A 27,929-nucleotide genomic window follows, 5' to 3' on the forward strand; every position below is an offset into this window, starting at 1 on the left:
CCGGCGCGGAGCCGCTGCCGTGCCCGCCGAGCGCCGCGGGCCCCTCGAGGGCGCCGGGGCGGGAGAACCGCGGGGCGGAGGGGCCGCGCACCCGGCCCGCGGCGGCGGCAGCGCCCGGCTGGCGGGGGAGGCAGAACCGCGTTGCACCGCCGCGCCCTCCCTCCCTCCCTCCCTCCCCTTCCCGGCGGAGGCAGCGCCACGTCTCGGGCAGGAGCCGGCGCCGGGCGGGCGGCCCCAGGTCCGCGGGGGTCTGGCCGGGGCGGGGGACGGTGGGGGCGGCTGGGGGGGCCGGGGCCGGCTCAGGCCCGGGGGCGGTCGGGGCTGTCGGGGAGCGGGAGCCGCTGGCCCGGCTCTGGGCGCTGCGGGCCCCGGGCCTCCCGCTGCCCCCGCCGGGCATTCCTGGGGCGCCCGCTGGGCCGTGACCGAGCCTCGGTGCTCTCTTGGTTTGGGGGTTTTAAGCAAAATCGGTGGGTTTCGTGCAGCTCCCCCCCCGTGAGGTTGGCGTGCCTGCATCTGTGTCTGTCTGTCTGCCTGTCTGTGCGCAACACAGGGATACAAAAGAATTCTGAAGCCGAAATACTCGAGCCTTTGGTATCGGGAGTGGGATGTACAGGTGAAAGTTGTTCTCCATTACCCACTTATTAAAACGTGTTTTATGACAAGGATAACAAACCATCTCGTGCTGGTGGGGTTCTCCCGAGGTGTGAGCAGTCAAAGTCTTGCGTGCCTTTTGTCTGTAATTCCTCCTGGTGACCTGTCATGTGGTGTCTATTTGCTGTACAGCGGCAGTCCTTCTAGAAGTTTTATTTTAAGATTTATTATACTGAAAGTCTTTAAGAATCAATAACAAATCGCAGTGAAGGTGTTAAATCTTTTTCTGTTTGTGGAGATTTCTCCTTTGGAAATGCTCTCCAGGTTCCTGGCTCCTTCATAGCTCACCTCCATCACCGTGTTCTCCTGTGTGCCCTGAGCTGTTTGCTCGGTAACGTTTGGGAGATGGTGGTGGTGTTTTGGGTGACCAGGGCAGGGGGGCACAGTAGCAGTTACACAAGTACTCTCTGGAAATATGGAAGGAATGTTGCTCAAAGTGTTTGTGTTCATGTAAAAATGCAATCAAAATATTCCTGACTTGACATTCTCCCCACAGCTCCCTCTTTTTTTTTTTTTTTTAAACCAGGGATTTCTTAGATTTCTTTAGTAATTAAGAACCATGACATTTTTTAATATGAATTCATCTGTCAGTAACTACTTGAACAAAATTTATATACTTGAAGGGACCGTGTACAATACAACAGTTTCTGTCAGATTTTATTAGTTGGCTGGATCTTTACCCACAGGTTAGATCTGCATGCCTGGAAAATAAATAGAAAATTCTATAAACTGTGTTTGGAAATCCTCCTCTTGAGTGCTCATAGGAGAAGGCAGTGTTGAACTGCAGCCCAGCCCACGTTCTGACTGCCAGTGTGTGCTGTAATGAGTAGTTCAGGTTCTGTGCAGTGATACATACTTCTCATTCTGCAGCCAAGTAAACAGTAATGATGTAATTTAATTTTTAAAAAACTCTGAATTCTGTACTGCATTCTAGCTGAACTTAAATGGGAGTAGGTCCTTAAAATGAAATATATGGTATGAAAGTTTAGACTGTCATGTACAGAGCAAAATGCTGCTCTGAATACTGGCTTGCTTCTTAAAGCAGAGGCCAGAGAGGCATTTCCATTAAAAGAGACAGTGATCTTAAATGAGCTGTCTTGCTAAATATTATCTTCATGCATTGTTATGCGGTAAATCAATGCTACTAAAAAAAAAGTGACCTTAAAAAAACCTGTTAAACAGATCACTTTTTATCCCCAAAGCTGGATTCTTGGGTGTATTTCATTGGCTCTGTTATTACCCCACGTCCTGGTTCCATGTGTCAAAGCTGAGCTGCAGAGCAGTCTGTGGGCACTGCTTTATTTTTATCTCATATTTTCAAAGCTCTAATAAATGTTTGTAAATTTTGTTTCTAGAGGATGCAGGTCCTTGGTGATCACGACTTTGGCTGTGAGCTGTTCTCCTGATCTGGGGTTAGCAGCTGCCTGCTGCACACCACCAGCTGTACAGCCCAGAACTGTGCTCCCCTGGGACACCTGGATGCCGTTGTTGCTGATGGAGAGAAACAGGACTTGGTAGTTCACTTGGTGGCAAATTAGTCAGAAGAAAAACTTTCCAGGGATCTGGATCGTTTTTACCATGGACTCCTCGTCTGTCCAGCAGGATGTTCACCTGGAGAACAGGAGCAGTAATGGGGCTCCTGGCAGCTCTGAAGAACTTCTGGATTGTAAATCCAAGTCACAGGCAGTTATTACAGATGAAATTAACAGTAAGTTGTTTCATGTGCGCCAAATAATTTCCTAGACTAACTCAGGTGTTTATACAGTCACATTTTATTGTTCAGGTGATACTGAAGGACTTTTTTTCCTTGAGGTCAGGAATTTCCTGTACAGCAGTTTTAAGCGAGTTTGGTCAAGGTTCTGTATATGAGGAAAATTATTTTTGTTGTAGAACTTGTTCTTTCGAAAGCAAAACCCAACTATTAACTTAAGTATTGTTTGCTGTCAGTTGAGTATTTGTTGTTCACGATGTTCTCTGTCTTCTGATAGTGTTTCCAAAAGGGTAAACATGAAATTATCTAGAACCAGCAGTTCTGAAATGATTGTTATAGAGGAAGCTCATGACTGGAGTAATTTATTCTGGCAAAAGAAATTTTCCTAATAAAGTAGGTTGCTTAGGCAAAAAACAAAATGTACTTTAAAAGTCTCCCTAAACTTCCCTTTATGGAAGAGAGATGCTGGCATGTACTCTCCAAATTATCTCAAAATAACTTTTATATGTAGACGAGCTCTATAATAAAATAATCATGCAGCTGTTTACAAGAAATTTGAGAGACCACTGATCTGAGGTTATAGAATCAAACTTGAGTTGGAGGGGAGCTCTGTGGGTTGTCTAGTCCAGCCTCAGGCACAGAGCAGACCTGGTTCTGGAGCAAGATCAGGTTGCTCAGGGCCTTGTCCTGTTGAATTCTGGAAGTCTCTGCAGAGGGAGGTTCAACAGCCTCTCTACCCGTTGCAGTGTTCAGGTGCTTTCATTGTGAAAACATTTTCCTTGGGATGAGTTGGAGTCTCCCTGTTTCCTGGCTGGAGTGTGAGTTTGTGTTGGTAACGAGGCCTTGGTGGTGGTGGGTGGAGGGGGTGTTTTCCCTGTGGCTGTGTGGATACACAAAGGGTTCCTTGTGTGAGGGGAGGTGACGGGAGGAAGTTGCAGCCTTCCACAGGTTTGTCATCCAGTCCCAGTCGAGAGAGTGAAGGCCCGAGAGTTTATTTACATTTCTTACACTGCCCATTACCAGACTGGCAGAGTGGAGTTATGTGATGATTCATTCATCTTTTATGAACTTGGAGATCACGTGTTCCTGCTTTCTCCTGTGTTGGACAATTGAATTGTGGCTTACAAATAGGTAGTGTATCTTCCTACTGTTTTTATTCTAATTGCGTCTTCACTGTTCCAAAAAGACTGCAGCTGTATTGACTCTACTGCAATTAAATTACTTTGGTTCAAGTAGTGTTTAGATTCTGAGTGTCTCGTGGCCTCAGGAAGTTGCCAGGAAACCATTCCTCCAGAATTTTGCTCCAACATCTCTTTTGTATATGTATACCACTGACAGTAGTGAAGAAAAAAATGTAAATAAAGATTAAACCAGATGCAGCACTGGCTGCAGTTTCTGAGACATGGGCAGAAACGATATTTCTGAATGTGTGAGCTGTCTTCTTATTTTTGGTTTCTTGTGGCTATTCTTAGCACTGACCTCTATTTCAAATTTGGTTTTGACAATCTTTTAGTTTGAAAATGTTAGTCATTACTAAGCAGTCTTGTCCTCTGTCCTCCTTTACGTACTCGTTGCACCCTCCCTTTCCATTGTGCCTGTAAGTGTTTTTGTGACACGATAATCTCAATCAGAGAACTGATTCAGGCTACAGTGGCCTGAAAATGTTTGTCTGCATGACAAATCAGATACTCAAAAGTGTTTTGATTCAAATCTTAGCGAGTTTATGAGTTTTGGCAGCCCAAGACTGAAAGCTTTTTATTTTTACCCCCATTGGGTTTGTGATTCGGTTCCCTCTGTGCTGGGTCACTGTACAAACAGCTGTGCTGCTGAAGGGAGGAGGCACTGCAGAGGTGGGAACAAATGCTCAGGGGTGGGAATTTGTCTTTTCCTCTTCAAATTACTCTGCAGTGAAATTTGACTGCACTTCAAAGGAAACCTTCTGCTTTCTTCAATAAGGAAAGGAAAAACAATGAAAAGATCCTACCCCCTCTACTTGTACTTTTTTCCATATGGCTCATTTAATTTCAGGGTGCATTTTAATGTTCTCCACATACATCATTGATTCATAATAGCTTTATTTTTTAGTGGTGATTTTGCTTTCAGAAGTTTGCAGTGATTCATTATATGGGGAGAAAAAGTTTAATAGAAATAGGTTAGTGGGCTAGTCTAAATTAATAATTAAAGTTTTACTGAATCTTTGTAATCAACTTTCTGGCTACAGAACATCATCATAGAAACACTTTGTTTTGGGAGGATATGTTTCCCAGTTCTAGTTTGGGTTTTTTCTTTCCTGTCATATCTTCCTTGAGCAGACTTTAAAAAAATGCAAACTGCTTATTCAAGTCTGTAGCTCTGAGAGGAGATGAAAAATGGGAAGAGAAAACTTGATTTTTGCACTTGCAAATACTTTGTGATCATAAATGTCAAATATTTTCAAACATCTTTTAGAAAAAAATAATGAAGTCTTACATGTTATTCCAGTGAGTTCCAGTTACTCCAGTGATACATAGTGTGGGAATGAACAGAAAGGCAGTGGCTATTTCAGTACTCTGCTCATTTGAGATCTATACTAATTAATTTAGATACACAGTTTTTTTGCAACAGCAGGTTCATAAATGTAAGTAGTCACCAGCCAAGCAAAGTAGAAATGTGTGAGAAATCCAAAGTATAAACCTGTGAAATGTTTAACTGGTTTTGAGTATGCATTTTTTCCTGATGGAAAAGAAAAATCTAATATTAGTAAGTGGGGATAAAATTGGCATTAAAGTGGTTTTTGAATTGCATTTTACTTGGTAGATTTTAATTTTAATTGTAGATTTTAATTGATAGATCTATTATTTTGATCCATGTGAGCTTTGCTGCTGTATTTTTGATGAAGACATCCCATTTGAAAAAATGTAAACTCAGTTTAAAATTGAAAAACTGCTTGGCTCAGGCTGGAAGTCAGGATGGTGGATGTTTTCTCCCCAGTGCCCAGCAGAATATCAAACAGCTGAATCATTCAGCACAGGCCTGCAGTTGTGAGTCTGATTTGTAGTAGGTTGCCCCTCAGAGTTTCTTACACTTGGTGTTTCATGCTTCTAAACCTAATAAGATTTAAAAACCTGTGTGAAGTTTTGAAGATATTTTTATATGATCACTTTTGAGGTCCTGATTGAAGGCAGCATGGTAAAGCAGTGAAAGGTACTTGTTCTGGTCTTTCTAAATAGAGAACTAAAAGTCCTTTATAAAATTTCTCCTGCCAGTTGCTGTCAGTAGTGATTTCCATGTTCTTACAGTTTAAAGGCAATAGCAGTAGCATTGTATTTGGGTGGAGGTGTGGAGATAAATGGGGTGGCTTAAGGGGTGGCTCAATAAGACTTTCTTTTGCAGCTACCAGTAATAACATCAACGAAGTGCCAAATGAGGAGGGAGGTCTGGAGATGAACAACACAGTGGACGCCTGCCAGAATGGGCCAGAGTCGCTCTTCCCTGACTCTCCTGTGTCTTTTGACCCCACCAACTGTGAGCAGGGTGAAGAGTCATGCCCAGGTGTGACTGGTTTCCATGACAGCCTAAGGAAGTCTCAGGGAACTAGTGCTGAGGGCATAGTTCTTAGAAAAGAAGCTTTGCAGTCTCTCAAACTAAGTCTTCCCATGCAAGAAACTGAATTGTGTAAGCATCTGTTTATGGTGGTGCCCCTGCTTTCTCTTGCTCCATAAAGCTGTTTACTCTGAGCCTGGCTCTGGACTCCTCTAACATCATTTAAGCTTGAACTAAACTTCATTTTTGCAGTAAGCTTTTACTTAGAACTACAATTCATTTTCTTTCAGTAAACCACCCTCTGCTGCAGCTAAGGCATGTGCCTTACCATTTGAAGATGGCTCTTATGCTGAGGGGAACTCATGCTTTCTGGGGCTGAAGCTTTTCTAATCTTTCTGATTATTAGGAGTAACAGGTGACATTAAAAAAAACAAAAAAAAACCCCAAAAAAAACAGAACGGCAGAAACAGGGGATTTTAAGCTAAGTAATAAAGAGGGAAGAGCAATGAAGGGGAAGCCTTTATAATAAGGTGTCTAATGCTGTGGGCGTTTCCTGAAATAGTGTTTTTAAAAAGCCTTACTATGGGAAAGATTTAATGTGACTTAACCAAAGGTAAGCAAATGTTTTTAGGGAACATCCTTCCCTGACTTGTAGGGAATGAGAGGACTGCATAGGTCTTGCTTAGTTTTATAATTTTAGTACTGTCAGAAATGCAGGACAGGTGAGATTAAATGACAGCAATATTCTTTTTCTTGCTGTATAATTTCTTGTCATATATGTGTGGGGAAACTACAGCATTTGCAAACTGAGCAGTGGAAGTCCACAAGCTTTATCAGTGCTTACACAAGTCTGTATTTGAAGGGGGTAGTTTGAGGTGCATGTCAATGGGCTTTCCTTTCTTTCCTTGCTTAAGCATGATGCATGTTGCTGATGGTAGAAGGGGCTTTTACCTTTTGCATCACACTTGCCTGTGTTGGCATTTTCTATTTGACTGTAAAGAAAACCTTTCACTTGCAGGCTCAGTAGAGTCTTCACTGCCATTGGAGAAAGAAGAACAAATCAGACTTCAGGCAAGAAGGCGTCTAGAGGAACAGCTCAAACAATACAGAGTGAAGAGACATCAAGAAAGAGTGAGTACCACACAACAGATCTTCTAGATTCAGTGTTTTGTGGAGAAGCTTGAAAACTCTACCCTTTCTGTGCTTTGAATGAAACCATTCAGTAGTTTTCTCAAATGGGAGAAAGCAGTTTTTTTTTTTTCTTCTTGACAGGCAAAATTTGGTTCTCTTACCTCATCAGTAACATACCATTTTGTGCTACTTAAAATAGGGGGGACAAAACCAAACACAAAACTTAAGTGACCTAAATGTTCCATTTTGCCTGTATTTTTCAGTTAGCTTTTGGAGTGTACCTTGAACATTTTCAACATGATATACAGAACCTTGATAGGGTTGATTGCTGGTGTAATTTACCTTGTTTACAAAAGGACCTGTATATCTAATATCAGTGTAGAAATGTAAGAGCTTTACATCTTAAGTGAGAGCAAAATAAGGCTTTGATGCTACTTCAAAGTTAACATTCTGGAATTTATTGTTGACTCTTTGCTTCTTTTAGTCAAGTCAGTCCACATCCAAAAACCGGCCCTCCAGCACCCTGGATCCTGAGCTGATGTTAAACCCAGAGATCCTGCCGAGAGCTAGCACTGTAGCAATGACAAAAGAATACTCCTTTTTGCGGACCAGTGTCCCCAGGGGGCCAAAACTGGGTAGCTTGGGACTTCCAGCGTCCTCAAAAGAGAGGAAAAGTTCAAAATCTAAGTCCAGTAAGATCCGGTCCTTGGCTGACTACAGAACTGAAGAGTCAGACACCAGAAACACTGCTGGGAATTTTACTGATTTATCTGGTGGGACTCTGAAGCAAAGCAGAAGTGGTCCAACATCAATTGTTTCTGAGATTAGTCTGCCCTCTGACGTGGATGATCGAATAGAGAGTTCCTCCTTGGCAGGAGACAGCATTTCGGAGATCGACGGGAGTGAAGTGGCAATGAGGCTGGATGGAAATGAGAGTGACAGCTCTACCTACAGCAGCGTGTCAGGGAAAGGGCTGTACAGCAGTTTACAGAGCTCAGAAAGCAAACAGGATACTCCATATACAATAAATGGCCAGAAGATACACCCTGAAGCCATGGGGCAGTTCCCTTCCATCAGGGAGGTGCTGCAGGCTGCGGCAGTGGAGCATCAAGCCCAAGAGCAAGAAGTTAACGGGGAAGTACGGAGCAGGAGAGACAGTATTTCTAGCAGGTAAGAGTGATCCCAGGGAGGCCTTTGTTAGGCATTACACCAAATACCTGTTCTTCCTTCTTTTGCAGTAGCTGTTGGTATTTTTCGGGCACATTGAAGCAGACAGTTGTGGACAATAATTGTGGAGGTTCTGTGCTCCCAGTATGTCACCTTATCTGCTTAAAATGGGATATGCAGATACAGAATTTAATGAAGTCAACCATTGCACTGCTAAAAAACAAATACACTAGATTCTAGTTGCTGCAAATACAGAAGACTAAAGTATAAAACCTTAGCATGAATATAATTTTTTTATCTCTTTGTAACTAAGGTTGTTCCACTGTGGTCTGTGTATAAAGCCAGAAAAAATGTCCTACAGTCTAGGTCACACAGATAGTCTTAATTTCAGTTAAACTTTTCTTCAACCAGATGAGTGCTGTATTCTAACCCTGTCACTGTGTATGTGCTGTCTGTCTCCAGTGTTTCTATGGAAAGCTCTGTCGCAGGAACTCATGATGAAATGCTGCAGGTTCTGAAGGAGAAGATGAGACTTGAAGGGCAACTAGAGGCACTCTCACTAGAAGCTAATCAGGTAGAAAATGAATTTGAAATTCTGTGTTTAGCAAATCACATTAATAGTTCAAATTAATTTTCAAGAGCCTCTTTCTCATTACTCATGGAATTGTGTTTTGTAAAAACATTATTCAATAAGGCACTTCACAAGGATGCTGTGGTGGGCTGACCCTGGCTGGATGCCAGGTGTCCACCAGAGCTACTCTGTCAGTCCCCTCCTCAGCTGGACAGGGGAGAGAAGAAATACAGTGAAAGGCTTCTGATTGAGATGAGGACAGAGAGATCACTCACCAGTTGCCATCACAGGCAAGAGAGACTCGACTTGGGGAAATGAGTTTAATTTATTACTGATCAAATCAGAGTAGGGTAATGAGAAAGAAAAACTAATCTTAAAAACACCTTTCCCCCCACCCCTCTTTTTCCCCAGCCTCAACTTTGCTCCTGAATTCTCTCCCTCCTTCCCCCTCAGCAACGCAGGGAAACAGGGAATGGGAGTTACTGTCAGTTCATCACAAGTTGTCTCTGCTGCTCCTTTCTTCTCATGGAAAGGACTCCTTAAACTCTTCCTCTGCTCCAGCATGGGGTTCCTCCCATGGGAGTCAGTCTTCCATGAATGCCCAGAGCACCTCCTCCTCCTCTGTGCACTGACCTTGGTGTCTGCAGGGCTGTTTCTCTCACATATTTTCACTCTTATCTTTGCTGTTGTTCTTCTGCAATTTTTTTTCTCACTTTCTTAAATCCTTTATACCAGAGGCACTACCACTGTCACTGATGGGCTCAGCTTTGGCCAGTGGCAGGTCCATTTTGGAGCCAGCTGGCATTGGCTTTGTTGGACATGGGGGAAGCTTCTGGCAGCTTCTCACAGAGGCCACCCCTGTAGAACCCCACTGCCAAAATCTTGTCATGCAAACCCAATGCAGATGCTGAAGAGGGTAAATATAACGTAAAGCCTTCAAAGGTTACTTTAAAAAAAAAAAGTGGTCTGTCTGTGTTTTCCTCTGTATTTTGACTTTTCAGGTATTTGAAATATCTGATAGGTGAGATGTCACTTTAAAAAAAGAATTTCTTACAAGCAAGTATTCTTTGCCTTAGCATCTTTTTTAGTCAGCCATTAGTGTATTTTCTCTTATGACTTTTCTGTTTTGATTTTCTGGACACGCTCAGGCTCTCAAAGAGAAGACTGAGCTACAAGCCCAACTTGCAGCTTTGAACATGAAGCTTCAGGCGCAGATGGAGCACAGCCAAACCAGCCAGCAGAAGCAGGAATCTCTGAGCTCAGAAGTGGCCACATTAAAGCAGTCTTGCTGGGATCTGGAACGAGCAATGGCTGACCTGCAAAATGCCTTGGAAGCAAAGAATGCCAGTTTGGCTTCTTCAAATAATGATTTGCAGTTAGCAGAGGAGCAGTACCAAAGACTCTTGCAGAAGGTTGAAGATATGCAAAAAAATGTTCTCACCAGAGACAGCACAGGTGGGATGATGTAAATGTCAATCTTTAAAATTTGTTGTTCCATAAATCATTTTCTTTCAACATAATTCTGAAGTCCAGGAAGAGGAAGAAATTTTAAGTCATGTTTAATTGATGTCATACTACTAAAATGGTATGAATTTTAAGATGATTGTTTTTTTATTTTGTGTCACAGATGTGCCACAGTTTGCAAACTACCACTGCCAACTTGGAGGCATAAATATTTAGTCCAGTCACTGTTTGACAGTGCCCTAATTGTTTTCTTAGAAAATTGTACAAATAGTGATTTGTAAGGATGACTCTACAGGACACCTACTTCCTGATGTTTAATTAGTTCATGTTTTCTGCCTCTAAGGAACAATGAATGCTTACAGAAGTGATTCATTTAGTTTAATTTTATTTCTGCTTATGACCTGATACTTCAGATTCTAACACTTTTGCAGGAAAAACCAGTCTTCATGTAATTAGGCAGATATGCTTTTGTTCAAAAAGAAAAGAAAAAAAAGAAGCTGTGAACACGGCAATAATCTTTGGAAATTTGTGCAGGAAAATAGAGCAGTGGATGCTCTAGTCCAAGTTCTCTCTTTTTGTGTCTCCAGTTCACGATCTGCGACAGCAACTGGCTTCCTTACAGAACCAGCTTCAGAAGGTGCAGCTGGAACGGACCACACTGACCAACAAGCTGAAGGCATCTGAGACAGAAATCACGTCCCTCCAAAATGTGCGGCACTGGTACCACCAGCAGCTCGTTCTGGCACAGGAGGCCCGGGTCAGGCTGCAGAGTGAGATGGCCAATATACAGGTATTCTGATTCACTTGCACCTGGAGAACTGGGAATCTGTTCTTTTCTGTGTTTTTATCCAGAGGACAACCTGGTGGCCTTCTGCTATGGACTGACTGCACCAGGGCAAGGGGAGGGCTATGGGTGTCATCTAACTAGACTTCTGTAAAGCCTTTGACATGGTCCCCCACAGCATCCTTCTCCCTGCATTGGAGAGAGAAGGATTCAGTATTGGTGGATAAGGAGTTGGCTGGACAGTCACATCCAGAGGGTGGTGACCAACAGCTCAGTGTCCCGATGGACATTGGTGCCCCTCAGGGGTCTGCAGTGGGACCAGGGAGGGGATCAAGTGCACCCTCCAAGTTTGCAGGTGACCCCAGGCTGAGTGGTGCTGCTGACACACCTGAAGGACAAGATGCCGTCCAGGGGGACCTGGATGAGCTCGAGAAGTGGGCCCATGGGAACCTCCTGAGGTTCGAGGAAGCCAAGGGCAAGGTGCTGCACCTGGCTTGGGGCAACCCTGGGGTCAGCACAGGCTGGGGGATCAACCTGTGTGTTCTTCAGGTGGCAAGAGAAGGGGCCAGGTCGTGTTTTGTTCTTCATCCTGAGATGTTAGCTCACATTAATGATGAGGCATAGATTTAACCAGAGCACTTACCTTTGTGGATGAGAAGTGCCTGAAATAAGGCACACATGGATTCAGTGTGATTTTTTTTTTTTTTTTTTTTCCTGAAACTCTTAAATTCGTTGGCCAAATTTTGACTGTTGGTGTTAATCTGTGACTTTTTTTTCCTTCCTTTAGGCTGGGCAAATGACTCAGGCAGGTATGTTGGAACATCTCAAACTAGAGAATGTGGCACTGTCTCAGCAGCTGACTGAAACCCAGCACAGATCCATTAAAGAGAAGGAACGCATTGCAGCACAGCTGCAAAATATTGAGGTATGGTTGTGGATGGTTTTCCTGAGTTATGTTCTGTCTAGGCTGTGTATTTATGTTTTGCAAACTCGAGGCTATTCCAACAAAGTAACATAGAATTCTTATGAACAGGTTCAGATGCTGCATTATAAAACCAGAAGATGTTTCAGAACAAATAAATTTGCATGGCATTATGAATAATAAGAGGGAGCAAGGCCATATATTACCCATTCAGTGGTGATACTTGCATTTTCAGATGTAAATGTTGTCATTTGCCCATTCATGAACTTTTTCAAGAGAAAGCTTAACTGGAAGTTAATCTAAATCAGTAATGTGCTTTTTAAGTGTGTGAAATTGCTCAGTAATCAGGTTTGTCCTTCTTGCCCTCCAGTAAGAAAAGTGGGGTAAAATCACTTTCAGAGCTCTTAGAACCTTAAATTCCACTGATTTTCAGTGACATTCCTGCTCCTGAGTCTCAAAGGGCTGTAAAGCAGCAGGTTAGTGGGAGCACCCCATGACCAGCGTTCCTGATACGTTGTGTAAATGACAGGAGTTTGTGTCCTCTCAGTCACCACACTGAGTAGCTGCAGCATCCCAGGAATCCCTTTTGCTTTAGAGTTTTTCCAAGCTTAATTTTAATAAAGATTCCTTTTCTTTGTCTTGTTTCATCAATTGAGAAAGGACATGGCGTTATTTAATAGGAATTCAGATTGTCACAAATATGCAAGACATTCACTGTTATTGTGAGGTGTCTTAAGAATATGAATGGGTGACTTCAGTAAGAGGATACAGGTGTGTAAGGCAGACATCAGAATTATCTGTGCTTGTGTCTTTCCTCTACAAATTTTCTTGATAATTTTTTTTTTTTCCTATTTTTTTTTCTTTTTCCCACTCTTTCCCCCTCCATTGAAACTGTAGAAGTTGATTCCTTGCTTTTTCTGTGCAGGCTGACATGTTAGATCAAGAAGCTGCCTTCATGCAGATCCAGGAGGCTAAAACCATGGTGGAAGAAGACTTGCAGAGAAAACTAGAGGAGTTTGAGGATGAGAAAGAACAGCTTCAGAAAATGGCTGATTCTGCAGCAACATTGGAACAAGAACTGGGACAGGTAGACTGTTGTTAATCAACTTCCCAAGGGTTTCAAGGGAAATACTTGTTTGGCTGAAAAAACAATAGTAAATAGATGCTGAGCTCTAAACTCCTTTTTAAAACCTGAAAGATCGCTGCAAAAATGAATTCCACATCAAAGTCACTCTGTTTCAGGTGAAAAGCTTTTTTTTTTCTTTCAACCATCTCAGTAACAGTACCTTTTTTAAATTTCAGAACTACTGTCTTGCAGGTGCTGGGGTTTTTTAGTAAATTCAGTGTGTGATTATTGTAAGTATGGACAAGAACTATAGATCCATGTTCAAAGTTGTTAGGCAGTCAGGATATCATTATATACATTTACATTTAGAGCATGATAAATCTGCACTTCACTATAGAGTCCTGCTTCAACCTTGTAATGTAGACAGCATGTCAAGGGCTGGAATGAGATGAACGACGTGACAGCTCAGTACAACATTCCATGTAATGATCATTAATAATGCTGAATTTATCTGAATATCTACTGTGGACACATCTTGCAACTAAAAATTTTGAATACAGTGAATATTTTGAAGATAACATGCTGCAGAAGGCAATCAATGCAATTAATAGAGAAAATAGAAGTGCCCTAGGAATGTTAAAAAATATTTTCACCTCCTGCTATTTTCTCCTAGAAGCTAAAATATTGATTAAAATACTTGACTTTGATTGGAGCACATTTGCAAAGATAACCTTGGCTTTGTATTAATTTAATCTTAAAATACTTCTTCTCAGGTCAAGTTGACTTTGCATCAGCGGGATCTGCAGCTTGAGTCTTTACAGCAAGAGCACCTGGAACTGATGAAGCAACTGACCCTCGCCCAGGAGACACTGCACACCAAGGAGCAGTCCCTGGATGACCTGCAAACACAGTATGACGAACTGAAGGCCAGATTAGAAGAGTTCCAAAGTGATGCTACTTCTAAAGATGACACCATCCAGTATTTGCAGAACGAGAAGATTGTCTTGGAAGTAGCTCTGCAGGCAGCAAAGGCCAGTAAAGAGCAGCTGGACGAAGGAGCCGCGCACCTTGGAGAAGATACAGAAGCCACGTCACAGATCCTGGAACAGCTGAAACAAGAAATGGCAGTCAAGACAAGCCAGGTAGTGCATCCCTAAAGGTACCTTATTTAAAGTAGCTGTTGCAGGGAAAGATTGCCACAGACACATGGTAGAGCCATGAGAGGAGATTGGTACGTGTGAGTTTGTGTCCCTGTGTACTTGTGGGATTCAGCTAAGGGGAATATTTTAATCAGTTCCATCATTTTCTTTGTTAGTAGAGTGACACTGTGCATCCTGTTACATCACTGGTGACCTTAGGGTTTAATATCCTGTGGTACCTGTATGTGCTTGTGCATTTGTGTAGCACAGGATGGGAAGCTGAGGTTAATCAGTCTTGTTTTGTCTGGTTTCAAGAGCCACCATCTTTCTGAAATCTATCCGTTTTAAAACACAAAAATTTTGAGTACAGGTGACAGTTCAGGAAGTAATTTTTTATTGTTCTCTTCTTCTGTGGCACTGTAAGCCAAACATCCTTCCTATGCAGTAGTTTGGTCACATTTAATTATGCCTTTTCGCCAGGGCTTGTTTTCTCAAAGCCAACCAAGGCTTTTTTCTAGTCATTGAACAAGGACAAGCCTAAAGCATATCTGTATTTTTTTTTCTATCTGCTTTAAATTATGGGGAGTCTTCTGTTCACACTCTAGTTTTGTAGTTGTGTATGCTCTGTGTCTTTTAGAGCATCAAAGCTTCATAGGAAGAGCTTTCTTATTGAATACTGGTAGTGATGAGTTCCTGGTAATCTTTAGAGATTTCTTTTGAAGATAATAATGGGACTTGATAGTATTACCAATGGAATTATTGAAAAACAATAACAGTATATTTAACATGTTGTTTTTTTCCTTCAAAGAACCAGCTGTTTTCTTCATTTGATCATGAATGTGTGAACAGATGCCATCCAGATACAAAATCTGTACACTAATGACATGTACTAAAACTGCAATGGATAAGGGGACTTTGTGCATCCCTGAGGGTTAACAAGGCTCACTACCTGTGTGAATGTATTTCTGTATAAAATGTTGTGTTATCAACCACTGAGACACTTATCAGAAACAGGATCCTTGTTAGATTGGGCAGTTAGTACAAGGCACAGATGCTGTCACTGAAGAAGTCACGTAGAATATGACATTTGGCATGTAAAGCAATGTTTGCTTTTTTTCCCCTTTGGCAGGTGGAAAATCTGCAACAAGAAAATGCCAGTCTCAAAAAACAGGTTCAAAAAGTGAAGGAACAGTTCCTGCAGCAGAAGGTAAGCAAAACCAAAGAAATTTCACAGACTTAAAACCAAGGAATATACTTCTTTTTACAGTGAAGGCATGTACTTCTGGGGGAGTGTGAGAATATTTGAATCTATTCTTTATCACAGAACTATGTGACATTGAAATAAAGAAACTGTATAATTTACAGTTAAACTTCTATCTGTAACTAAAGTAAAAGCTGATCCACCAACCACTTCATGTTTTGATAGAACTTCTGGGAGTTTGCCAAATGATCCACCATGGAAAATCTCTCTAGTTTGTTGATTAGGTTTCCTTTGCCAAAGCACTCATGAAAATCTTCAAGTGTTGTCATTTCTTTGCAGCATTGAAACGTGGTAGTTGCTTCAGTAATTAGATGGAAATTAAGTGCTTTATTTAAAATTTTATTTTGAATTTGCACAGTTCTGAAACATTCATTTAAAATTTGTATCTCATTAGCGTTGCACATATATGTGTCTTATTTATAGGGTGGCACCATTAATTTACTGCTTGATTGCTTATTAACCTAGTGCCAAAGTTTGGTTTAGCTTGTTAGGTTTAAGTTTGGGAAGGGTGTTTAAACTGTCAGTCACAGTTAAGCCCTCTTCTCATGGCAAAAGTTATTAGTGGTGTGCACGGGATGGTTAATTTTTGACAGTTTAGTTTTTAGAAATGACACCTAATTAGTGCAGTTCCATAAAGAATGTGAAGAAGAGTATCCCAAACTGCCATGAACACTCAGAGGTGGGGGTTTTTCATGAACTCCTAGTACAGAGTGTTATTTGATATCTGAGCCTACACAAAAGTCTTTGAACCAGAGTAAATACGTTACAGCATCTAACGCTGGTTTGTATGACACACCTCCCCCAAACTAAAGGGAAATCACTAAATACTTTCCACTAAATTTGTGATAAATTTGTAAGGCTGTAACAGAGGTGACATTGTCCTCTTGTAACTCCTGTGCCCAAGGTCATGGTGGAGGCTTATCGGAGAGACGCCAGTTCCAAGGACCAGCTGATCAGCGAACTGAAAGCTACAAAGAAGCGGCTGGACTCGGAACTGAAGGAGATAAAAAAAGAGATGCTGAAAATGCAAGTTGAAAAACAGTCGCTCGAATCCGAACACTCGAAGCTACAGAAGGAAGTATCTCAGGTTCACCAGCAGATGGTGGAAATAGAGAATCATCTTCAGTCAGTGCAAAGAGAACGAGACGATCTGGAAACACGCCTGCAGGTATGGGAGGTGTAAAGCTTTGCACTGGAGAGTGTTACTTCTGTTAACTTTAGAAATAAGCACAATGATCGCCTACAAGATAAGGTTCTTGGTTACATACTTAATATTCTCTAGACATTTGAGCATTTACCTACCAAAATTCTGTAAAGACACGACTGCTTGACCACAGGAGTGATAGAGGTGTGATGTGGAAGTAGTTTCCTTGATCCCAAAGTGAACTCCCATCTGAGAGCAAAAACCAGACTAGAACTCTGTTCGTACATGTTATGGTGGTGCCCTCATAGGGAAGAGTTAAAAGAAGAAATGAAAGGGAAAGAACATGGAGAACTGTGGAACAATTTATATTTAGAGATTAAAGTGATTTTGAAATTTCGTGCTTACTCTTTTATTATCCAACATATAGCAAACAGGCTTTTGTTCTTACTCTCATGGGTGCTCTTTTCCTTCCTTTTAAGTCTTTGCAGTTTGATAAGGAACAAATGGAATCTCTTGCTGAGGCAAATCAGGCATTAAAACAACAAGTAGAACAAATGCAAGAAGAAGCAAAAAAGTAAGTGTTCTTTCAGCACAGACAAATAACTACAGCATTTGTTTTTCATATTCACCTTTCTAGCAATCACTCTTTTCCTATTCCCTAGTCTCTCCTTTGGGAAATTCACATAGTCAGACTCATGGCAAGATGTTGGCTGTACACTACACAGGAATTGCATCTTCTCTGATTCACTTATGCTTTTAACCAGCAGTCTCTGGCTAGAATGTTGGCATTAATGAGAATCATTCTTTTTTTTTCCCACTGGTGGTCACAGGGTTTTTATGATATCTGACATATCCATCAAGAATCATAGATTAGACTGGATTCTTACTCTAAATTCAGTGTTATTTTTAGAGATAGTAATATATTACTTCATGTTGGCACTTTAATAACGCTGACAAAGATCTCTTAATTACCCATACGTATTTTCTTAGAATGCTGTCAAGAGTTTCCAGGTACTGTCTTGCCAACCTGATGGCTTTCTCTGATGAGGGGGGTGACTCTGGGACAAAGGGAGAGAAGCGACTGTTGGTTTTTGTTGGGCCGTGTGGAAAAAAAATTATCTTTCAGTGCTGTTTTTCAAGCAGCTTCTGTTTTCACCTGGTGGTTTCTTTCCTTTCACTGCAGGGCCATTACTGAGCAGAAGCAGAAGATGAAGCGCCTGGGGTCAGACCTGTCGAGTGCTCAGAAGGAGATGAAAGCCAAGCACAAAGCCTACGAGAACGCCGTCGGCATCCTGAGCCGGCGGCTCCAGGAGTCCCTCACTGCCAAGGAATCTGCTGAGGCAGAGCTGAGCAAGCTCAGGGCACAGATCACTGATGGTGGACACGACCAGATTGCTCAGGTGTGCAGGTGTCCCGTGACACTGTGCAGAGACAAAGCTATCTTGTTATTGAATATAATCTTGAAATACTGTTTTACCCTGAAGTGATGAAAATATTTGGAATATAAAGCTAGATCATAACATGGTGTCAGTGTTCTGAGCACTGAGAATTTAACTACATTGGAGAGAGGTGATTTGGTAGGCTTTGGTTTGGTTGGTGGGGGGATTTTTATATTTTATTTGTATCTTTCAGATTGCCAATTGTAATCTGACCTCAAGAGGATCATTATCCTTTGTGCTAGATTTCCTGATTAATTTTTATTGTTGATTTGGTTTTAGGTTTTGGTTTATTTGGTGGGGTTTTTTATTTGTTTTGTTTTTTTTTTTTTTTTTTTAAAGGATCAGTATCTGAAGATTTTCCAAAATTCTAAGTCTTACTGCTTTTTTCTTATTTAACTCATTGAGTTAAAAGTTTTTCAAGGTACCATAACTTATTCATATATGTTATGGCTGTGATAAGAAAATTAATTTGCTGGGGGAAGCTCCAATTCCTTGGACCAGTGGAGCAAGATATCAAATACACTAACAGCAGTAGCTGGATGCAGGGGTGGAAAGCTCTGAGCAAGACCTTTAAATTAAACACTAGCACCTCATTTCATATTTGCTAGGGAAGTGGGCTTTTAACCAAAGCAAAAATCCTGTAGATGGGTGAGGCACTAACCACACATGTGATCCCTTTGTCTTTAGGAAAAGATTCAAGCTCTGAAGGCAGAATTGCGAGCTGTGAGCAGCAGTAAGTTGATGCTGGAAAAGGAGTTGCAAGAAGTGATTTCACTCACCAGCCAGGAGCTTGAAGAGTACAGAGAGAAAGTGCTGGAACTTGAGGATGAGGTGATTGCTTGAATTTGCTTGGTAGATGAGTATAAAGTGCCCGGGAGACAGGGAGAAATTTTAGTACTGTGATTTTATTCCAACAGTGCAGGAAATCAGAATCTTAGATAGGAAACATCATGTCAGGGATACTTGCAGATTTTGCTGCCTTGTGCTGGCTCTTTGTGGTTTCATGAGTCATTGTTGTATAGGGAAAAAGGATGAGAGAAAAAAATAGTTCCTGTATTAGATACCAGCTGTGTCTGGTCATGAGACAGTGAGGATGCATGAATCATTACCTTTTGGAGCTATCTGGAGTCATGGATCCCCAGTGATTTTGAGGGCAGGGTAGTGGTGTTCAATTGTAGAGTTTACACAAAAAAATTATATATATCGACTACTCTTGATCTGCATCTAAACAGTACTCCTGGACTCTGCTTTCTAGCAAGCATTTTAGTCTTCCAACACAAAAAAAATATCAAAGTGAACTTATATTTAATGTTCATTAAAAAAATTTAAAAAGAAAAGAGAAAAGAAATCCCATTCTGGAAAAGCAAGACATTTAATGAGTTTAACTCACAGCTTTTTTATGTAGTAGACTGGAGTGATTTGGTTATGCTTGTTTGGTTTGTGTTTTTCTTTGACTGTAGCTTCAGGAATCTAGAGGCTTCAGGAAGAAGATAAAACGTTTAGAAGAAATTAATAAGAAGTTGGCCCTTGAACTGGAGCACGAACGTGGCAAACTTACAGGTCTCAGTCAGTCCAACGCTGCTCTGCGGGAGCACAATAATATCCTCGAAACAGCTTTGGCAAAGAGAGAGGCAGACTTGGTGCAGCTGAATCTGCAGGTATTTGACTTTCTGACCTAACAACTTAAGAAAGGAACTAGCTCATGATACAATGTTGGTGCACTTTCTCCAGCTCTGGGTCCCCCGTGTGTTGTGTAACAGCAGCAGTATGGGGGGCTAAACCAGAGATCAGAGATGGGACTTTGTTTCCTTTGAAAAAAAAATTATCAGAATGGCACTACAATATTTGCAGTAGTGAAAGTGTGGCTCACTTTAGTTAGTTGGAACATACAGTGTTACATACAGATTCATTGAGATGGACAATTTTTATGCCAATAGTAGTGTATTCATGGGGTATAAGCAAATGGGAACGTAGGCAACGAGCTGCCATTTAACCACAGCAACTTTAAGGTTAAAGGGTACCATGTGGAAAGAGTGATCAGTGAACAGCAGAGAGACAGAAAGTTGGTTTTGCAATCCCTGCATTGGCTTGTGTTTGTATTGCCTCTTCTTCCAGTGAGCCCACACAAAATGTGCATTGATTTTTGTGATGATGTGCTACAGGTTCAGGCAGTTCTAAAGCGGAAAGAGGAAGAGGATCAGCAAATGCAACAACTTATTCAAGCTTTACAGGCTTCCTTAGAGAAAGAAAAGTTAAAAGTTAAAGACCTTCAGAAGCAGGTAATGTCTTATCTTTTGATTTATTTGCTTAGAAGGTGATTTAAATGTATTTTAAAAGCATCTTACAAAATCTATGCTTTATAACAGACTGCTGCTTGCAGGGTCTTTGTCATGATGGATAGTGGCTGAAAGGTCAGGGATGTCTTCTCTGTTGTGCCCTGTGTTAGTCATACTCATTGACTATCCAGAAAGTTCCATTATGACTTGCAATGCATGAGACCTCTTAAAGTGATGATACACCATCCAAAAATTCACAATGAAGCAGCAGTCTGGCAAACAGGCTTCTTCCATTCTAATTACAGATCGTCATTAATCGCCATTAGCATTAATAAAGACACCAGCACTTAAGTTTTTCAGACAGAAAATGTCAACAGCTGCACAGTTTCCTTCTCGATTGGTTTTGTACTGCTTTAGTCTAGCTCACCTGCAGTGATAAACCAAAATAAACCTGCCTCTTTGTTTTTTTTCCCTGCAGGAGGCAGCGGCCAAGGCGGACGCGGCGCACAACCGGCGGCACCACAGGGCGGCCATGCTGGAGCTCAGCGAGGTGCAGAAGGAGCTCCACGCCAAGGACCTGCTCGTCCAGGCCCTGCAGGCTGAAGTGGACAAACTGCAGTAAGTAAAGTTCTTGGACAAGGTTCTAAGAGAACAGTAATTAAATCCTCTGGAAAAAACCATACCTTAGTGAATTTTCGGCTTTGCCCCTGTGGAGTGGGTTATGTTGAATGCTCAGAGCCTGACTGTGAGATGCTTTTTGAACTGCATTTTTCTCCCTTTATCAGTCAGTCCACTGAATGCTGAAGTGAACTGTATTTAGGCTTCACCATCTGCTTTTTTTCTACTTTCAACACAGACTTGTACTATTTCATGTTACTAGTAAGGATTAGCATTTCATATATGTCCTATTATTGTCTCTTTCACATCCCTGACAAACTACATAGAGGATTAATTTGATTGTTGACTATATTCCACGATATATTACAATTCAATTTGTTTGCTTGTATAGAAGATGTTTTCTTAAATTGTAAGAAGTTTTCAGACCTACGTGAGAATGGATATAAGGTTAACCCTATTCCTCCTAAAACCAAGCAAAATTGCTGACAGGTTTTTGTTTTGATTTTTTTTACTGCATAATCTGTTGTTTGTAACTGGACTATTACCAGTGGTCAAGGAATCTTTAAAATTTTTTTTTCAATATTTAATTATCTGTTTCATAAAGTCTTCTTGTGATTTAACTCTTGCTGTGAATGTGTTGGCAAAGTCTTCAGTCAAAGCTATAACTAACCAGTTCCATGCACTGTCATGGCACTTACAAGGCTAACCCAGTGAAGTACTTGTTTTAAAGGACAGGTTGAGTAACTGCTGTGTCTGTTGATCCTGCTGTGCAGGGCAGAGGATGAAAAACATTCCCAGGAGGTATCACAGTTTCAGCAAGAGCTGGCAGAAGCCAGGGCTCAGCTCCAACTTCTGCAGAAGAACCTGGATGACAAGCTTAGTGAACAGCCTCTAGTAAGCCAAGAGGTAAAAAGTGAACACTGATTGTGTTCACCCCTATTTATATTGCACTGTATGACTTTATCTTTAATTCAGCATTTTTAATGGAGTTTTAATAGGTTTTCCTAGAACCAGGAACGGTTCATGAGACATAAAAATATATTTGTGGTTGATTGCACCTGTAGATAATTCTAAAGATACTTTCTTTTTTATCTGCCCTGGTAGGTGGAAGATCTCAAGTGGGAAGTAGAACAGAAAGAAAGAGAAATTGAAACACTTAAGCAGCAGTTGGACATGACTGAACAGCGCAGCCACAAGGAGTTAGAAGGGATGCAAGTTGTCTTGCAGGTATTTAATGTGCAGCCAGTGGAGATTCTGATAGAATTATGGTTTTCCCCTGAAAACTGGAAAAAAAAATAAATTATAAAACCAGTAATTGGCTGGAATTTTTATACTGTTTCTCTATCTTACATTGATTTTCCTCCCACTTAGAATATCAAGACTGAGTTGGAGATGGTGAGGGAAGACCTGTCAGTGACTCAGAAGGATAAGTTTATGCTGCAGGCCAAAGTGACTGAACTGAAGAACAGCATGAAGTCACTGCTGCAGCAGAACCAGCAACTGAAGCAGGACCTGAAGCATGGCAAGATGAAGAAGGTATTTAAATAGGAAGAACACATAGGAAAATACTCTGTTAATGCTCCTAAATTACCTACCATGAATGTGCCTGTGGTTCCTGCTCTGTTATGCAGATATGTACCAGTAGTGTGATGTGAGACTCTTTCTAGGTAGTAAAAATTACATTGATGAAATAGCTTAATTGTATTTCTGACTTTTTTCCTTTAACCAGAGGAAGGAACTCAAAGGAGAGAATAACTCTTCCAATCCTGTGACTCCAGTCAAGATTCCTGATTGTCCAGTGCCTGCTGCCTTGCTGGAAGAACTGCTGAAACCATCAACAGCTCTGAGCAAGGAGCCTTTGAAAAACCTGAACAGCTGTCTCCAGCAATTAAAGTAGGACCTTAGTTAGTTATTTATTTGTGTTATTTTCAACCATAACCTTAAAAATGCTTCCAGGAAACCAGTTGCCAGCCTAAGGGAAAAAAGGATTTGGAAAATGAATTATTTTATTAGGACTATATTTAGGACAGTAGGATGTTCTGTCATTGTAAGTGCTTGCTTATATGACCATTACCATGGCAAAAAAAGACTTTACAATAAACTAGACAAAAAGTCCATCCTAAATTGTACACAGCAGAACAAACCAGAAACAACTATTTCTAGTTTTTGCTGGTGGAAAAGCTGGTGTTTCTCTCTTGCCAACATCAGAAAGGCTGCTTGCAGTGGGAGCCCAGGCAGTGGGTGTGGTAATAAGTCTCTACTGTCTGTCCAAAAATATGTGAGGCAAGGTACAGGAAAGCTACAACTTCAGGGAGATGGGGAGTTGAGGTTATTAGGAGAACTGAGCCACTCTCACCACCTCAGTTGATGTCTGAGGGACCCCACAAGCATCGAGTCCAGCTCCTGGCCCTGCACAGGGCAACCCCAAGAATCACACCACGTGCCTGAGAGCATTTTCCATGCTGCTTTCCTCCCCTCTGCCTCCCATGGTGTTGTTGTTCCATACCTGCAGGAGCACCGTGGTTCAGGTTACAGTCACTAAGTGCCTTTCCTGAGGAAACAGTGCTCACCATCCCTGGCACTGAGTACGTGCAGCAAAGGAGCTGCTGCATTGCTGGCCCTTACTTTGGAATTAAGCACATTGTATTTGTTTTGCTCTAAATTAAAGGAGACAATTCCTAAGCTTCCTGTGGATTTCTTTCTCTTGTTATCAGCTGTATCTCAGGTAGTCTTGGAGTAGATATCAGGAATCAGAGGTAAACTTTTGATCATGCATGTAGCTTTTAGTTTTCTGCTTGTTAATTTTTGCTTTTTTGTTCTCAATACTTTCAAGGCAAGAAATGGACAGCCTTCAGCGCCAGATGGAGGAACACACCATCACAGTACATGAATCCATGTCTTCGTGGACTCAGATTGAGGGGAAGTTAATGGACCTTGGTTCTACCAGTCCTGCACCTGCATCAGACCAGCAGGAGATTCCTACTGTAGATGAAAAGAAAGAGAATTGTAGTGTTAATGACAAGGAAGGTTTGACACTATAACCTCCTCATCAGCTGTCCTTCTTCCTACTGCTTTAAGTATATAAACAAATCTTTATAAAAATTATTTATTTCATTTTTTTAAATGGTGTTCAGAGTTGTGCTTTTGCCTGTAGAAGCAAAAGGCACAGATTTGAGAAACTGAGGTAATAATAAATGCAGAACGTGCTATTCCAAGGGTTTGTTTGAAACCTTGCCATAATTCTGTCATGCTGGGGACTGCCAAGTGCTGAATCTAGCTCAGTTGCGGGTTTAGTAAGAGATTCACATGAAGGTTTAAAATGAGGTCAAGAGGAGCATCTGGTTCCAGGTCTGTATTTGTTCAATCTAGGTGATTTTATTGAGGAACTACTGTTAATTTTGTAACATCTAGTTTTTTGTGTTTGGTTTTTTTCTTTTTTTATTTGGGGGGAGAGGGATGTGTTGTTTTCTCCCATCTTTGGTTGTAGCCAAATTCCAGCAAGTTCTCATGTCCAGCCGTTAGCAGTGGTTGAGAACTGGATATGCTGAGCGTCCTCTCTCTTCCCTCCTGTAATCTCAAAGTTCAGATTATAGATATCTGTATTTAAAGAGAAAAAACCCTTCATTGTAAGCTATTTCCAGTTATGAAGATGACCTCTGACCTATAGCAAAAGAAACAAGACTGTAAAGACGAGCCATGCAGAGCAGTTGGTGTCTGTGGCAGATTTGCCTGGGATGTTTTCTGAAGTACTGGTTTTTCCCTTACAGTTGCAGGCCAGTAGTGAGCTTTGCTTCACTGCACAAACACTTTGCACCTTTTTAGTTCAAGTTTTGAAGTAGACAGACACCCTTAAAAAAGTATGTGTGTAAAAAAAAAAAAAAAAAAGTATATATATATATATATAAGAAAAAGATCATAATTTTCTGACTTTGAATATCTGGTTTAATATGCTTATATACTGTAAGTTAAGGCTGACGTGAGGGTTTTGTTACTGTCATTGTTTTAATGTTACATTTAAGTTTGCTCTTTTTCGACATACTGTACAAATGTCTTACGGAAATTGGCTCCTAAAGCCAGAGCTTTCAGAAATGTAATTATTTTTACTTTAAAAGACATAATTATAATGCCTATAAAATTATTATTTTTAATAGCTTTATTTTCCCCCCCACACACTTGCCCTACTTTTTGCACCCTCTATTACAAGGTGTCCACCACGAATGGAAGTGTTGGTACTGTGGCAGCCCCTCTGCAGAGCACCTTGACCAGGTGATTTTTAAAGCAGCTCATTTCAGATTCCTTCCCCTTTGGTCCCATTCTCCAGGTGGTTTGTAGTGAGTGATAAGCCCACGCTGTCCTCATTCAAAAATCCAGTGGAAGGGTCCTGCCTCGCCAAGTGTGCTGAGTTCTAAAGCACAAATCGAAATACATGGGACATTATTTGGAAGATTTAGTAGCCACTCCTGTACTAGAATGGTTTTGCCTTTAAAACATAAAGAAAACAGGTTAGTTATATCCACTGTAGTTTGGTGTTTGCAAAAAAAAAAAAAATCTAGTAAGTACAAGTGGATTCAGTGGCTGGGGGAAAAACCCTGTAGTTCATGTATTTTTCCAAAGAGACTTTTTCTGCTTTTGGATGGGTTTGGTTATTGTGGAGGAATGGGAAGGATATTGCAGTTTGTTTAGCAGTAAGACAAAAAATAAGCAAACAAAGAAAAACCCAAACCCACTTATATTTATCTAAAGTCCGATTTCTCATAATTACCAGTTTAAGCTCTAGTCCAGTTGAACACTTTGCACTTAAAGTGTTTATTCTGAATGATTTCATGCCCTTCAGCCACTGGATTTTGACTTATATTTTATTGGGATCAAAGTCAAGTGGTGCTGACAGTCAGGGGTTTGGAACTGAAGGAAGAAATGCATTTGTGTGGCATTTGGTGCCCATCCTACAGATCTACCAAACAATTAAAAGCTTTACTGACTAGCTTAGACATGGTAGTGTCTGCATACTGATGCAGTCTACTTTGTAGCGTAAATGGTACTGATTATCTCACTGTTGTCATGTTCTTGAAGTTACCTGTATATTAAACTCAAAGAAGAAAAAAAACACCTCAGTATTGTTAAAGAAAAAATTAAAACTATTTAATGAATAATATATTCAGGACAAAAAACTACCAAATGTCCAGGATTTAAAATAATACTTGTGCAGCGTTAATGTTGCTGTTCACTTTATTAAATACATTGCCTACAGTTATGTTTTAATCTGTTAAGTTTGGCAGCAGTTGTATGGATAAAGGTTTTATCTGGTATCAAAGAAGCCAGAAGTGTTATAAACTTGCATAGTTGTTCTGAATGTCTGCTCTCCTTTTTGTATCAGTTCTGCACTCTGCTGCATTTCTCACTAGCTCCTGAAGCCATCTGAGCTTGTACAGTCCAGTTCCCTTAGATGTGTTTCCCTTGTCAAGATGAGGGAGCTGTTGTGCACAGAATTAGATTCCCACAGTGACCCACCTGCTTCTGGAAGTACCTGGATGGACACTGGGTATTTTTGTGTTATATTCAGCCTGTGTTTTTTTCTCTAAACAAAAGCACCATGTCATTTACTTTAATGAAGGACAGACAGTGAGACTTGAGGGTCTAAATCTGGTGAGGTACTAAGTCATTAGGAAGTCTTCTAGAAGGAGCAGCAGCATGTGATAATGGCAAGGCCTTTTCTTTGAAGCTCATCAGTTAAGTTTCCTAATTATCCAGAGCAGTAGTTGCTGTTTTATTAAAAAGCCTCACCCTGAGCATGTTTGGTCTGCAAAGCTTCAGGTCTCTCCTGTCTAGGCAATAAAACAAACTAGTTGTAGAAAGGAAAACTGCCTCCCCCCTCTGCCTGTCACAGCACTGCCAAATACATCAGAGGAGAATCTGAAGAATAATATCTTAAAGATTTTTTTATTTTCCCTTTTCAAGCACTGCAATAGAATGTATTTCCTGTGTCTGTCTCTTCAGTAGTTGCTGCCTACTAAACTAGGTCTTACTGATGAAGGAAAAATGTCACTGCAATGTGAGAATGTTCCCGAGTGCTGAAAGCTGGTAAATGCTGCAGTGTTACTTTTTCAGATGCTGTTGAGTTTTTGAGGACTCTTGAGTAACTGTGCATTCAAAAAAAAAATCACAACAAAGACCAGCAAACCCTACAGTGGTGAGAAATGTTACTGAGTCTCTGGTGTTGCTGAACATTGCATAATGCTCCATTCTGTTGTCTTCCAGATTTCTTGGAAATATTTGTGCACTGTATTTGGGATCAGCTGAGCCCCTTATCCACTCATATAATATCCCATACTGTTTATTCAGGCAATATCCTAGCTGAAATCTGTGAGACTTTCACATGTGTAAAGTAATATCAGGGATGAAAGTTCTGGTGTTTGTAATTTCATGGATTATGTATTTCTCCTTAGAGGAGAGAACTGCAGTGGCATGGGTGCTTCAGTGCTAGCTGTGACAACATCAAAGGTGTGCTGGGGACAGACTATTATCAATGTAAGTTTAACTTAAAGATGACAGATTCACTCCTGGTGATGCAGAAGATTGTGATGTACGTTTATTAACCTTGTGGGGAAAGTGGGAATAGTTGCATGTGACTTATTGTGACCAGAGCCTTTAAATATTTTCATGTGAAAGGAATTACAGTCCAAAGGAATTACTAATGCTCATCAGCATCTCTCTGTCTCTTACTTATGTGTAACACTTGAGTCTTGGGCAGCCTCATTTCCAATGCAGATGCACAGATTTCTAAGGAAGGGAAGGATGTTCTGGATATTGTAAATGAAATGGTTCTGTTTCATATATGACATTCAGTAATGTCTGCTTAGCCTGTATTTGTAAAAGATAGAAATTAATCATTTCATGTTCTTGAATGGATAACCCAGGGGCTGGAGGAGTTACACTATGTACATTTAATGTTTATGATCATACAAAGCATGTTGATTATAAAAATTATGTGCATAGGGAATTCCTTTAAAAGTTTTGTGCAATAAACTATTTTTGGTAAAGGGCTCCATGTTGTTTCTCCTTTAAG

The 27,929-nt window shown here is 40.9% G+C and overlaps 1 protein-coding gene across 2 annotated transcripts; it reads left to right on the forward strand.

Annotated features, from left to right (window-relative positions):
- The first annotated feature begins 68 nt into the window (after window positions 1-68).
- Window positions 69-27,907, forward strand: GOLGA3 (golgin A3). 2 transcript variants are annotated; one of them, XM_051769184.1, is made up of 24 exons: window positions 69-238; window positions 2,007-2,359; window positions 5,735-6,016; window positions 6,903-7,015; window positions 7,500-8,185; window positions 8,645-8,756; window positions 9,902-10,208; window positions 10,805-11,007; window positions 11,789-11,926; window positions 12,849-13,010; window positions 13,763-14,131; window positions 15,258-15,335; window positions 16,294-16,557; window positions 17,013-17,107; window positions 17,717-17,933; window positions 18,660-18,803; window positions 19,433-19,630; window positions 20,135-20,251; window positions 20,727-20,866; window positions 21,640-21,772; window positions 21,971-22,093; window positions 22,238-22,402; window positions 22,596-22,759; window positions 23,700-27,907. In XM_051769184.1, exons 2-24 carry the CDS (start codon window positions 2,230-2,232, stop codon window positions 23,905-23,907), a joined length of 4,548 nt encoding a protein of 1,515 aa, XP_051625144.1. In that variant the 5' UTR covers window positions 69-238; window positions 2,007-2,229; the 3' UTR covers window positions 23,908-27,907. The 2 variants fall into 2 exon arrangements, with proteins under 2 accessions (XP_051625144.1, XP_051625145.1); XM_051769185.1 differs by having other exon boundaries at window positions 70-238; window positions 5,735-5,893.
- Window positions 27,908-27,929: the final 22 nt, after the last annotated feature.

The sequence above is a fragment of the Manacus candei genome, unplaced genomic scaffold (genome assembly GCF_025592945.1).
Source record: "Manacus candei isolate 608988 ecotype Guabito, Panama unplaced genomic scaffold, ASM2559294v1 h1tg000103l, whole genome shotgun sequence".
Taxonomy (NCBI): Eukaryota; Metazoa; Chordata; class Aves; order Passeriformes; family Pipridae; genus Manacus; species Manacus candei.